The sequence below is a fragment of the Lactuca serriola genome, chromosome 4 (genome assembly GCF_051521515.1).
Source record: "Lactuca serriola cultivar US96UC23 chromosome 4, Lser_US96UC23_V15, whole genome shotgun sequence".
NCBI classification, from domain to species: domain Eukaryota; kingdom Viridiplantae; phylum Streptophyta; class Magnoliopsida; order Asterales; family Asteraceae; genus Lactuca; species Lactuca serriola.
In genome coordinates, this window is record NC_136411.1 from 260,398,170 (window position 1) to 260,410,186 (window position 12,017).

General features: G+C 34.3%; 1 protein-coding gene across 1 annotated transcript; it reads left to right on the plus strand.

Moving 5' to 3' along the window:
• Nucleotides 1–8,651: 8,651 nt before the first annotated feature.
• LOC145096976 (UDP-glycosyltransferase 85C2-like) lies at nucleotides 8,652–10,222 on the plus strand. The gene is made up of 2 exons (XM_079034401.1): nucleotides 8,652–9,182; nucleotides 9,273–10,222. The coding sequence occupies exons 1-2, from the start codon at nucleotides 8,684–8,686 to the stop codon at nucleotides 10,220–10,222; spliced, it is 1,449 nt and encodes a 482-aa protein (XP_078890527.1). The 5' UTR covers nucleotides 8,652–8,683.
• Nucleotides 10,223–12,017: the final 1,795 nt, after the last annotated feature.

Sequence of the window (12,017 nt, forward strand, 5' to 3'; positions counted from 1 at the left end):
TATGTTTCTGGGAATACTCTGATAAATAATATTTTGAAAACAAAGTTGTAATGTTTTGATGAACTTGACATGTTTTAAAGGTTTAAATTGGTTTGAAATTTTTGGGTGTTACACTTTGGGTAAGGATATGAGGGAAAGAGGATGGAGTAGATCCATGGTTAGGTATGTGTCTCCCCTTGGGGGCGTACATTGTAGTGGTGCCTTAATTATGGACAGGAGGGGTAAAAGTGGACTGAGTAAGATAACTTGTGACCTCTTGAGTAGTAATGTTAGCATGGTGATCATTTCTCTTATAACTTTTGAATCCTGACAAGAGTATGACCGTCTATCTCCTTCTCTAGTTGTGTGTGACCATGTTTTTGTCTAGTTGTACATTGATATCAGCCTGAGGTGTCTAAGGAACCGTGTATGATAGAAGAGTATGGCCCATGTTGTGTTCTGATAGCATTGAGAGGGATGTTGTTTGGGTTCCTACAAGTAGTAGACTACTGGTTAGTTATCTTTTGGACCCTGTGGGGCTGGTCGCAATTCTTCATGCTATGGATGTGGTGTTGGAAAGATCGGTTTAGTTCTATAAGTTTATCATGTAGTGGATAACAGGTATCATAATATATCAAGAACCAGTGACTGTATGATTTATATGGGCAAAGATCCAATGGTCTTTTGCTTGAGACTCCTATGTATCGGATCATTAGCTTTCTTGGTTTATTTGGGTGTTAGTGTATTGTAAGAGTTGGGAGATTCGGTGACCAGCTGGTTTGGATCGTGTGGGTAGTGAAAGGTTGTTAGGAATGATAGTGGTGCACCAGTAGTTACTTGTAGAGTGTTTGAATTGTGAAATTTGGTTGCTTGATGGCTGTCTATTAGGAGTTCGTCTACCAATGTTGGGCATCAGTTATTGAATCTCGAGCCATGATGTCCATTGTGAATTTCTTGAACGATTCTTCAGGTGGGGGTACACCTGAACTGACATTGGATTTGGATGCAACGTGAGAATTTTTGGATTGACTATCCTTATGCTCATCGGATCAGCAGGTTGGTGATGATTTGACAGGAAGTCAAGCACATATTTGAAGTTGTTAGGTGTAACCTCCAAATTGGGGGATTTGGTATAATTCACTATCGGTATATTTTGAGCATTCTTTATGTATAGTAGAATGGTATTCCTAGTCAGGGACTAGGGGCTGGGTGCCATGAATGAATGGTTAGTAGTCCTAGGGAGTAATCTTCTAGGGTTTAAATTGATAGGTTCATGTTTTCAGGAAATTCCCGATTTGAGTGGTTATCACAGTGTTATGAGGTCTTCTAGTTGGCAAGAGTAAGGTAGATGTTTCAACACTCAGTCCGGGAAATTGGGCTCCGTTATTTTGTGATGAGGGTGGAATGTTAAGGTTCATTCTCTCGTAGGTATAAGTAATTTCTTCCTAGACAAGGCTTGATGGCAAGTTTGGGAAGCAGTCGTTGGTATTGGATGATTTTTCAGTCTTAATCGGAATTCAGGAAGTGAGCAAGATCGTCTAGAGGCAGAGGACGTAGTAAGAAATGATTTCGAGGATGAAATCTAATTTAAGTGGGGGAGAGTTATAGCACCCTGTACCAAATTGTTTCCTAATCCGGGCCATGATTTGAAGATCGGTTATCACAAGGCTTAGGACCTTTGGAAAAGAGAGATTTAGACCCCTTTTGGTGTGGGTAATGTAAGTTAGACGATTTGGGAGTTCGGTTTGTGATTTGGAGCCCAAGGGTATAACCATAAATTGGCAGTTCAGACCTTTATGAATTTTAGATTTTAGTTCGGTAAGTTTTAAAGTTGTTACAAGTATGGAGCTTCTCATTACATATGTGGATATAAGGGTCGTCGAAAACGGACTTAGAACGAAAAAGTTATGGCCTTCAAAAGTTGGTGGGTTTAAGGCTAAAACTAGTATCTGGGGTGTACATAGGGAGTACGGTGGCCGTACTAGGGTGAAGGATCGCAGGAAACATTTAGAGTACGTTGGACGTACTCCAGTTTCATGAGAACTCTAATTTAGGGTCTTGGACCCTATTTAAGCTACTTAACTTGACACCAAACCCTCTTATCCTCATCCTCCATCCAATGAAACCCTAGATTCGAAAACCTAAGTGCATTTGGTGAGATTTGAGCTTAAAAGTGAGTTTTTTTTGGTGTTTTGTGGTGAAGAAAACAAATAGGAACACTTGGAGGTATAGCTTGAGCTTGTAGATCCAGGATTACCTTGTTATTTGCGAGCCATTAGAGGTAAAAATCTCTCACCTTGGTGATCATTTGTGCTAGATCTATTCTATGGTGTTTTATATGCCTTTTCAAGTCTTTTGAGTTCAAATTTGAGCTTTTGATCTATTCCAGAAGCCATGTATGTTACATCTTAGCTCCAATAAGGTTCTTTTTTCATAAAAATGCAAACTTTATGGAGGATTTTGGTCATTCAAGTATTAAGACCTTTATTAATCTTCTTTTTAAGTGTTGAGTCCCATTAAGGCATGTAAGAGTGTAAAGTTGGCAACTTTATTGTTTAAGACCTTGTCTAGGGATTAGTTATTTGTTTGGAAACTTGACTTAACCTAATAAGAGCTTAATGTTGATTTTTGGCCTCTGACGAGAACGTTGGGCATACGTGGGAGTACGCTCAGCGTAATGCTAGAATATTGCATCGACAACTTGTACATTGTGCTTCATGGCTGAGTACTTGGGTGTACGTCTCTAGTATGCGGAACGTACTCTCCCTGATGGCTATTATGGGCCTTTTAGGGTTTGGGCCTTGTTGGGCCATTGGACTTCTGACTTTGAGCCAAGGATAGGGTGTAAGGCTTTCTTGGTATGGGTCCCATGATAGTTTTTGGGCCCAATTAGGAAGTTGGGCCATATTGGGCCATGGATTGCCAATTAGGAAATTAGGCTTTTTGAGCAAACAGGCTGGGTCAAGACTTTTGGCCAAGAAATTGAAAGGGTCAAAAGGTCTTTTACCCTGGTTATGGGTTAAGTGGCTTTGATTCTTGTTTATGGGTCGAGATCCAATTATTAATTGGATAATTATTTGATGGTGCTAGAGTGCAGGGATTTCTGGATCAACAGTCTGAGAATTTGTTGAGAGATTCAGTGGCTTGAGGTGATTTTCCTCTTTGTGTTTAGCGGGTCAAAGGCACCAATTCCGACCCATGGTTTTTTATGTTTAGGATGCTAGATGTCTGTGTGACTCTTTCATATGCTATGTGTTTGCATGCTTAGTAGGCGGAGTTCGATGTCGTGTAGGGCCTAATGACCATTTTGTATCCTATTTATCTTCGTGATTATTGCATGTGTTGTATGTTTATATGCTTATATGTTTATACGTATACTAGACGGGGCGCGATGACTGATAGATCTGTGTACCGAACGGGGCCTGATAACGGGCGGGGCCTAGTATATTTGTGATATGTATGGTATGTGATATTTTGGGGAACTCAGTAAGCTTTGTGCTTACGATTTTCAGTTTATGTTTCAGGTACTTCTGTTCGAAAGGGAAGAGTTTAGGATGACTACAATGCACATACCATATTTTTCTGAATTTTATGAAACTTTGATGTACTTGGATGTTTATTGATATACTCTGATTCACCATGATTTTTATGATATTGTTTTAGATAATGTTTTTATTAATTTAAAAATCGAAATTTTTAGTCTTAATTTTTAGGATGTTACAGATAGTTTAGGAGCATGCATTATTTACTATGGTAAAGTATGTGCATGGGAAATATAATAAATGGAATTAATGAGGCTTTTAAATGATAATTTGAAAGTCTTCTTTTATAGAAAACATGACTGCCAAAATTAATGCTTATTCCCACTTTATTTTCGTGAATACTAAAAGCATGTAAGAAAAGATAAGGTGGAATTATTTATTCAAAGACCATACCTTTTCTATGTAGGCTTTTTAAGTGCGAGAAGCAGTGTATGAAAAGTAAAATACTCGATGGATAATATGCTTCTAGAGAGTGTTTAAATGACTACTTCATTTCATTCTTAAGTGCTAGTGAAAAAAATCCGGATCTTCTTTATCTCTTTCTACTTTTTTTTCACTCTCAGGTGGTTAAGCTTTTGCATGAAAGTATTTGATACTTGGAACTCTCTATAAGTTAGTACTTAGGTTTTAACTTAAAGCATAAAAGTGTTCTTTACAAGAGGAAGGCTAGCATCTTATCAAGTTGAACAAATGTTGGTGTTTCTAACTAAGGTTACTATACATTCTTCAACAACTTCCAACCTCCCAAGATGAACCAAAATCTTCAAAGGTTGTAAACATTTTTTCTTCATATGGTTGTTTTTAATCTTCCTAAGCTTTTTAAAATGATGGTGGGTAAAATAATTTTACTTTATTCAAATCAAAAAATGTTTCTGTTGCAAATTAAGTCGAATTTGTCACTATAATGAGACCATTTCTAAATAAAAACTCAACCAAGTGGTCAAACCAAGTCAAACATGTTTTTTTTGGTATATCCGCGACAAACGATTCTGCTGTAATTCTATCAGTAACATTTACCTACGAGCTATTTTACGACGTGCATGCAACTTACCGACGGAAACCGAATAACAACGAATATGGTAAACTCAACTTGCATTTTTCATTCGTCCTTGATGATGGGCATTAGGTATTCGACACATGGTTGTAAAAATCGCTCGGCGGTAACTCGGCGGTCGACTGGCGATAAACGATTAATTGGACTAGGCGGGGATTAATCGGAGATTAATTGGGGACCCTATAATTATTAATAAAATTATTTAAAAAGTTAATATTCCCTAAAAAATTAAGTATTTGTAAATTTAAAATTTTCAAATTTTGAAAAATTTAGTTTAATATTTTAAAAATTGAAAGCATAAAAATTTGGTGTAATATTTGAAAATTAAAGTTTTTTGAATTTTTTAAAAAATTCCCGCCTATGACCGCCGAGACCACCAAGGGCCGCCAAGGACCGCCAAGGCCGACTTTGACCGATTTTGACCAATTTCCGCCAAACACACTAATCGTAATCGGTTTAAGGCCGCCAAACGATTAATCGTCGATTAATCGGTCGTCAATGCCGATTTCTGCAACACTGATTCTATATAATAAAAGTAAGAACATCTACTATGAAAAGTTCAATGGGAGAGATGTGACAAGTCTATTTGTTATTTAATGTATGATACCCTACTATTGTGAGATACCACAACGACATTCAATGGATTTAAAGTTCAATGGTCATTGAACTCTTCAATGTGAAAAATAAATGTTTTACAATTCTTAAATATATTTATAAATTTGTTCTTGTAATGTTAAATTGACCTTTGTGAAGTTCAATGTGTTGTAGAAAAAATTGATAGAGTTGTATGGAATGCTAAATGATGATTTAAAAATTCATTGAATTTTATGAAGTTAAATGTATTGTGGATGTGCTAAGGATGTATTTTTTGTTTTCAGTTTCCTTTTCTTAGATAAGAATTAGCCATGTGTAGTTTGTTTTTGATTGGATGCATATTTAACTATGCTATTAAAACAATGTAATTATACTGCAACATCCAACTCAGTAACTATAAGATTAATATAGCAGGTACTATGGAACCAGTTCAAGTGGAACCAATGCAAGTAGATCCAGTTTAAGTAGATCCAATTCAAGTGGATGATCCTGCTCCACATGTTGATGTTCAAGAAGAGGATCATGTTAATGATGTCCCTGCTCAACCTATTGCAAGTGGGAAGAGGACACGAAAATACTCAAAAAGAATTACCAAGGTTGGGTTCAGGAGGAAGGTTTTGAAGAAAGAAGGAAGCACCGATCACCACCCACTGGTGTTCGAATGAATTTATGCATTAATATTTTCGGGAAGACAAACTTTTAGTCTTTTAATTATGTAATTGGGAAAACTTTTATTCATGGCACATCTTTTGACATATTAGGACAAATGTGGGTACAACTTTTGTAATGGTTGGATTTTTGTAATGGTGCACATGTTAATGGAATCTTACAAGTTTGTCTTTTATCTATATTATATGCTTTGGTGTTTGTCTTAATCTGAACCATTTTACCCTTGAAATGTTTGATGTTGTTGTTGTGGTTAATAAAAAAGATTAAGAAATGTTTGATGTTGTTGTTATGGTTAATTTGGACCCTTTTACCCCTACATAATGTCCAATTCAATAACTTGTTAAACACACTAATATTTCTTTGAAACCACTCAAAGCATCAAACTATCATTAATAAATAACATTTAGTCTTAATACATTAAGATATTAACAATTAATTACTGTTATACTTAATATGGACCATTTTACCCCTGTATCATGTACAATTCACTAACATGTTAAGCACATTAATATTGCTTTGAAACCACTCAAAGCATCAAACTGTCATTACTCAAAAAGATTTACTCTTAATACATCAAACAAAATACAACATTGTCTTTGAATACAACTTCACTAACTACATCTTAAACACAAACAACAGAAAGAACTCAATCATCAGAACTTTATGAGTAAATAGCTTCCATTTGTTTTTTTTTTTCAGAATCTTGTCTAACAACCATATTTTCTTGTTCCATCTTCATATTACATATGCTGATCTGGTTTTCAATGTAGAAATTTTGAGGGTTAAATTGCATAGTTCTTTTTGGTCCTTCCCAGAACTGACTTCATTTTCAGGGGTTTCAGGCTGCAACCATTCCCAAAACTTGCATTTTGGTCCTTCATTCTTGAAAAAAGTAACAAATTGGTTAAAGAAAGAAGATTAAACCAAAAAGATAAAAAAATTTGATTTACCGTGGAGTTAGGGCACAATATGAATTTTTTTCATGAATTGTCTTTCGTTTGTGAAGTTCGTACACGAGATGGTAACCGACAATAACAAGGATTTTCAGGTTGAAATTCAACATTCTGTTTGGAAGAGATAGAAGGAGAAGAAGAAGCATCCATGTCGATCTAGGGCACAATTTATGAGAATGACACATATTGCAGCTTAATATTGTATGACTTGCATTTAATAAGCCAAGTGTATGCCACATAATGTCACGCAATATCCACATAAGCAGTAACCTACAACAACCGGTCGTGAAGGTTTTGGTGAATAGGAATATTATGTTCAATGATATAATAAAGACAAAAAAAAAAGATAAGGGACCAAATAAATACAATGCGAACACTTTATTACCCTCAAAAGTCATTTTCCCAAAAATAAAATACTCAATGGATAATATGCTTCTAGAGAGTGTTTAAATGACTACTTCATTTTATTCTTTAGTGCTAGTGAAAAAAATCCGAAGTTTCTTTATCTCTTTCTCTCTACTTTTTTTTCACACTTAGATGGTTAAGCTTTTGCATGAAAGAATTTGATACTTGCAACTCTCTTTAAGTTAGTACTTAGGTTTCAACTTAAAGCTTAAGAGTGTTCTTATTATTACAAGAAGACTAGCATCTTATCAAGTGGAAGAAACGTTGATGTTTCTAACTAAGGGTACTATACATTCTTCAACAACTTCCAACCTCCCAAGATGAACCAAAGTCATCAAAGGTTGTAAACATTTTTTCTTCATATGGTTGTTTTTAATCTTCCTAAGTTTTGTAAAATGATAACTAGTGGATAAAATAATTTTACTTTATTCAAATCAAAAAAATGTTTTTGTTGCAAGTTAAGTCGAATTTTTCACTATAATGAGACCATTTCTAAATAAAAACTCAACCAAGTGGTCAAACCATGTCAAACGTGTTTTTTTGGTATATCCACGACAAAAGATTATGTCGTAATTCAATCAGTAACATTTACCTACAAGCTATTTTACGACATTCAACTTACCGACGGAAACCGAATACCAACATATATGGCAAACTCAACTTGCGTTGTTCATTCTTCCTTGATGATGGGCATTAGGTATTCTACATAATAAAAGTAAGAACATCTACCGTGAAAAGTTTAATGGGAGAGATGTGACATGTCTATTTGTTATTTAATGTATGATATTCTATTATTGTGAGATACCACAACGACATTCAATAGATTTAAAATTGAATGATCATCGAACTCTTCAATGAGAAAAATGAATGTTTTTTAATTCTTAAATATATTTATAAAATTGATTTTGTAATGTTGTATTGAACTTTGTGAAGTTCAAGGTGTTGTAAAAAAATTGATAGAGTTGTATGAAATGCTAAATGATGATTTGAAAATTCATTGAATTTTATGAAAAAATTCAAGTTAAATGTATTGTAGATGTGCTAAGGATATATTTTTTTCACTTTCCATTTTCGTAGAGAAGAATTAGTCATGTGTACTTTGTTTTTGATTGGATGCATATTTAATGTTGACGTTTTTTCTAATTCATATTTACATTGTATCCTTTTTTTTTTTATTGTTCCTTAATAAACATGAAGCCCTTCACTCAATCTTGTCCTCTACGTTTATTTTTCAATCGATCATGCATCAATATTATTATTTATTAAGCATTGTCTAAACATCTATATGCGGCAATTTTGACAAATTTAAACATTAAGTCAAATTTGCACAGCTACTTCAATATTACACCTAAATATAAACTCATGAGCTACAGTTAGATTCAGTTAATCAATTTTAAATATTTATCTTATAGTAAAAAATTATTCTTCGCCGTCTACTAAGAAGCCCATATATACACCACAATCCCTTTGAAAACAGACATGGCAGAATGGATACAGTGGCGACAACTGAGAAGAGGCCTCATGTCATCTTTATTCCATTACCTTCACAAAGCCACGTAAAGGCCATGCTCAAACTAGCGCAGCTTCTTCACCACAAGGGACTCCAAATTACCTTCGTTAATACAGAGTTCATCCACGAGAGGTTGGTCAACTCTGGTGGTGCCCACACGCTCGATGGCTCAGATGGTTTCCGATTTGCAACAATTCCAGACAGCATTCCTCGTAGATCTGAAGAGAAACCTGCAATGGACCTGCTTCTTCATCATATTGAAACCAGCTTCTTAGCTCCTTTTGTCGAACTTGCAAGGAAACTTCCAACTCCACCAACTCTAATCATATCTGATGGCGTGGTGTCGGTTTTCACCATTGATGCAGCAAAAAAGCTCGGGATCCCAATCATGCTCTACTGGACAGTTGCAGCTTGTGGCTTCATGGTTTCATACCAGACTAAATCTCTCATCGAGAAAGGATTTATACCACTTAAAGGTTTTCTTTTTACGTGTGTTTTAGATATGCTTCTTCTCTTAATATATATGTACAAAATAAATAACTCCGGTCATTAATACTTGTATACAGATGAAAGTTACTTGACAAACGGGTATTTAGAAACCATTATCGATTGGATTCCAGGAATGAAAGGAATCCAGCTAAAGCATTTGCCCAGCCACATTAGGACAACCAATCCTGACGACAAAATTCTTAAGTTCATTACTGAATCTACACAAAAGGCCCACAATGTTGAATATAATATTATTCACACCTTTGACGCGCTGGAGGCTACTATAGTCAACGCTCTTTCTTCGATGTTTCCTCACGTTTATACAGTTGGCCCTGTACAGTTGCTTCTTAATCAGATACCTGCTGAAGAAAAACAAGCCACAATGTCAAATTTCGATGGATACAGCTTATGGAAAGAAGAACCAGAGTGTTTACAGTGGCTCGAATCTAAGGAACCAAAGTCTGTGATTTATGTGAACTTTGGGAGTTCAACAGTAATGTCCTTACAAGATCTTACAGAATTCGGTTGGGGACTTGCTAATAGCAACCACTATTTCCTTTGGATAATTAGATCTGGTTTGGTTGTGGGAGAATCCGCAGTTTTGCCACCTGAATTTGAGGAGTATATTAAAGAGAAGGGTTTCATAGCAAGCTGGTGCCCACAAGAAAAAGTCCTGGAGCACCCTTCCATCGGAGGGTTCTTGACTCACGGTGGTTGGGGTTCAACAATTGAGAGCTTGTCGGCTGGGGTACCAATGATTTGTTGGCCTTATGGGTGGGATCAACCGACTAATTGTAGGTATATATGTAAGGAGTGGGAGGTTGGACTGGAGATGGTAAAGGACGTTAAAAGAGAGGATGTCAGTAAGCTCGTACATGAGTTGATGCTCGGGGAAGAAGGCCACCGTATGATGAATAAGGCCATGGAGTGGAAGGAAAAGGCTTACGCTGCGACAGGTCCTAGTGGTTCATCTTCCTTGAATGTGCACAAACTTGTCGAGGAAATAGTTATGCTGTCAAGGAACTAAAAGTTTCTTCTCCACTTATTTACGACATGGATTAAAAGTTTATAACTAAGCCGTTATAAAAAGTATATACGGTAGTCTATTTATGGGCGTTGTGATTTGCATATCTCCTATAATAAATAATAATAATATAATAAATCTATCTATAATAAATGAAAGTTTTTTTTGCCACATGTCCTCTTCTCCTTCATTTGGACACATAACATTTTCTAGAATTTTTAAATTTTCTATTTTCCACTTGTCATTTTATTGTATTTTTTATTTTATTAAATTAAAATTCCACATTTAATGTGTAAGTTAGTATATAAGTAAAGTATTTGTTAGAAAGGGTTTATATATTTAATATATTCAATACATTAAAGTCTCATTAATTATAATAATTTAAAATTTTTCTTATTTTTCTTATAAATTCAAACTTTTGAAATTGTTAAAATTTAATATATTTTTTTTTAATTAAACTCATGTAATACATGGGTGTCACATCTAGTTTCAAGTAACATATGATGCTTTTCTAAACATTCTTGTCAATTTATCTGCTACCAAAACCTAAGTTTAAAAAAACGTGTTTAGATATATGAACTCAAAAAGGCATGAAAATAGAGTAAATTGATAATTTTGTTTTTTAGGAAAATGGCACTATGGGGCTACAAACTCTTGGGTTTTGTTTTAAAATTTCCCTTATGTACCTTTTTTTATTTTATTTTAAAGGACTAAAGTACAATTTTACGGGTTATATTGGTGACTTTACTTAGAGTACCCATTTTCATTGTCAATTAATGACACCTAAGCACTGATTTAGTAATGTGCTAAGCATTCACTTAATCTCATATTTTCTATAAAGGGGTGCTATAGGAAATTAGCAAGAATAGAGAGTATTTTATTTAAGAGGGTACATATGTTAGTTTCTTTGTTGCAACAATGCATAAGAAGGTAGAGTGTACCTGAATATTGTTGGATAAGATGTCTAAGTTAATGACTATAATTAGTATAAACTTAAATTGATAGTAACAAAGTCGTTTCGGGTTGTCTTCAAATCTAGCAATTGAACATGATGATTTTTAGAGAAAGATGTTGATTTTTTATTTGATTAATAAAATCAAATAAATAGTTTATTAATATATTATGAGAATAATATCACTAGTAGAAAAATGATCAATAAACACATGATAAAAGTGTGACCATATGCGTATATTGACACTTTTTTTTCACTAAGTGTGACCGATGGTGATGTCATTGTATGGACCTTATGGTCACTTTTAAATTTGGTGTTTTTATGATATGAAAAAAATATGGTTGTATCATCAAAGTGTGACTATTGGGTAGGGAATTTTGTTGCTATAATCAATCATTTTATCCAATATTATGGCGTTAAACCGTTAGTGAACACACTTTTTTAATAATTGTAGTGACTGTATATCACAAACTGGCGACATACATTTTGTTTCAACGTGGCGTTTTGCTAATAAATTGTCACACAATTCAAAGTTTATTAAGACTATTATGTATCTTTTGCATACATGCAGTTACAGTGAATATGACCATGTTCACTAATTACTACACGTAATTAATTTCATAAGTAGCAATTTGTTAATAGTTAGTCACGAAAACAATATTTTATTATGACCATTGTCTATTGTATAGAGACACATAATTAGGAGAAACATTATCATAAGTATTATAAAGACACATTTTTATTGATATTATGGATTTAATATTAGCTTACAGATATATCTATATTAATTATCATGATTGCTTCTATCATTCAGACGTATAAAAAGTTGTAACTATGACTATTTTA

Excerpts from the sequence above, each read along its gene's own strand:
- LOC145096976 (XM_079034401.1), top strand. The coding sequence starts at position 8,684 with ATGGATACAGTGGCGACAACTGAGAAGAGGCCTCATGTCATCTTTATT. Across the intron at positions 9,183-9,272 it reads AGGATTTATACCACTTAAAG|ATGAAAGTTACTTGACAAAC; the intron begins GTTTTCTTTTTA and ends ACTTGTATACAG.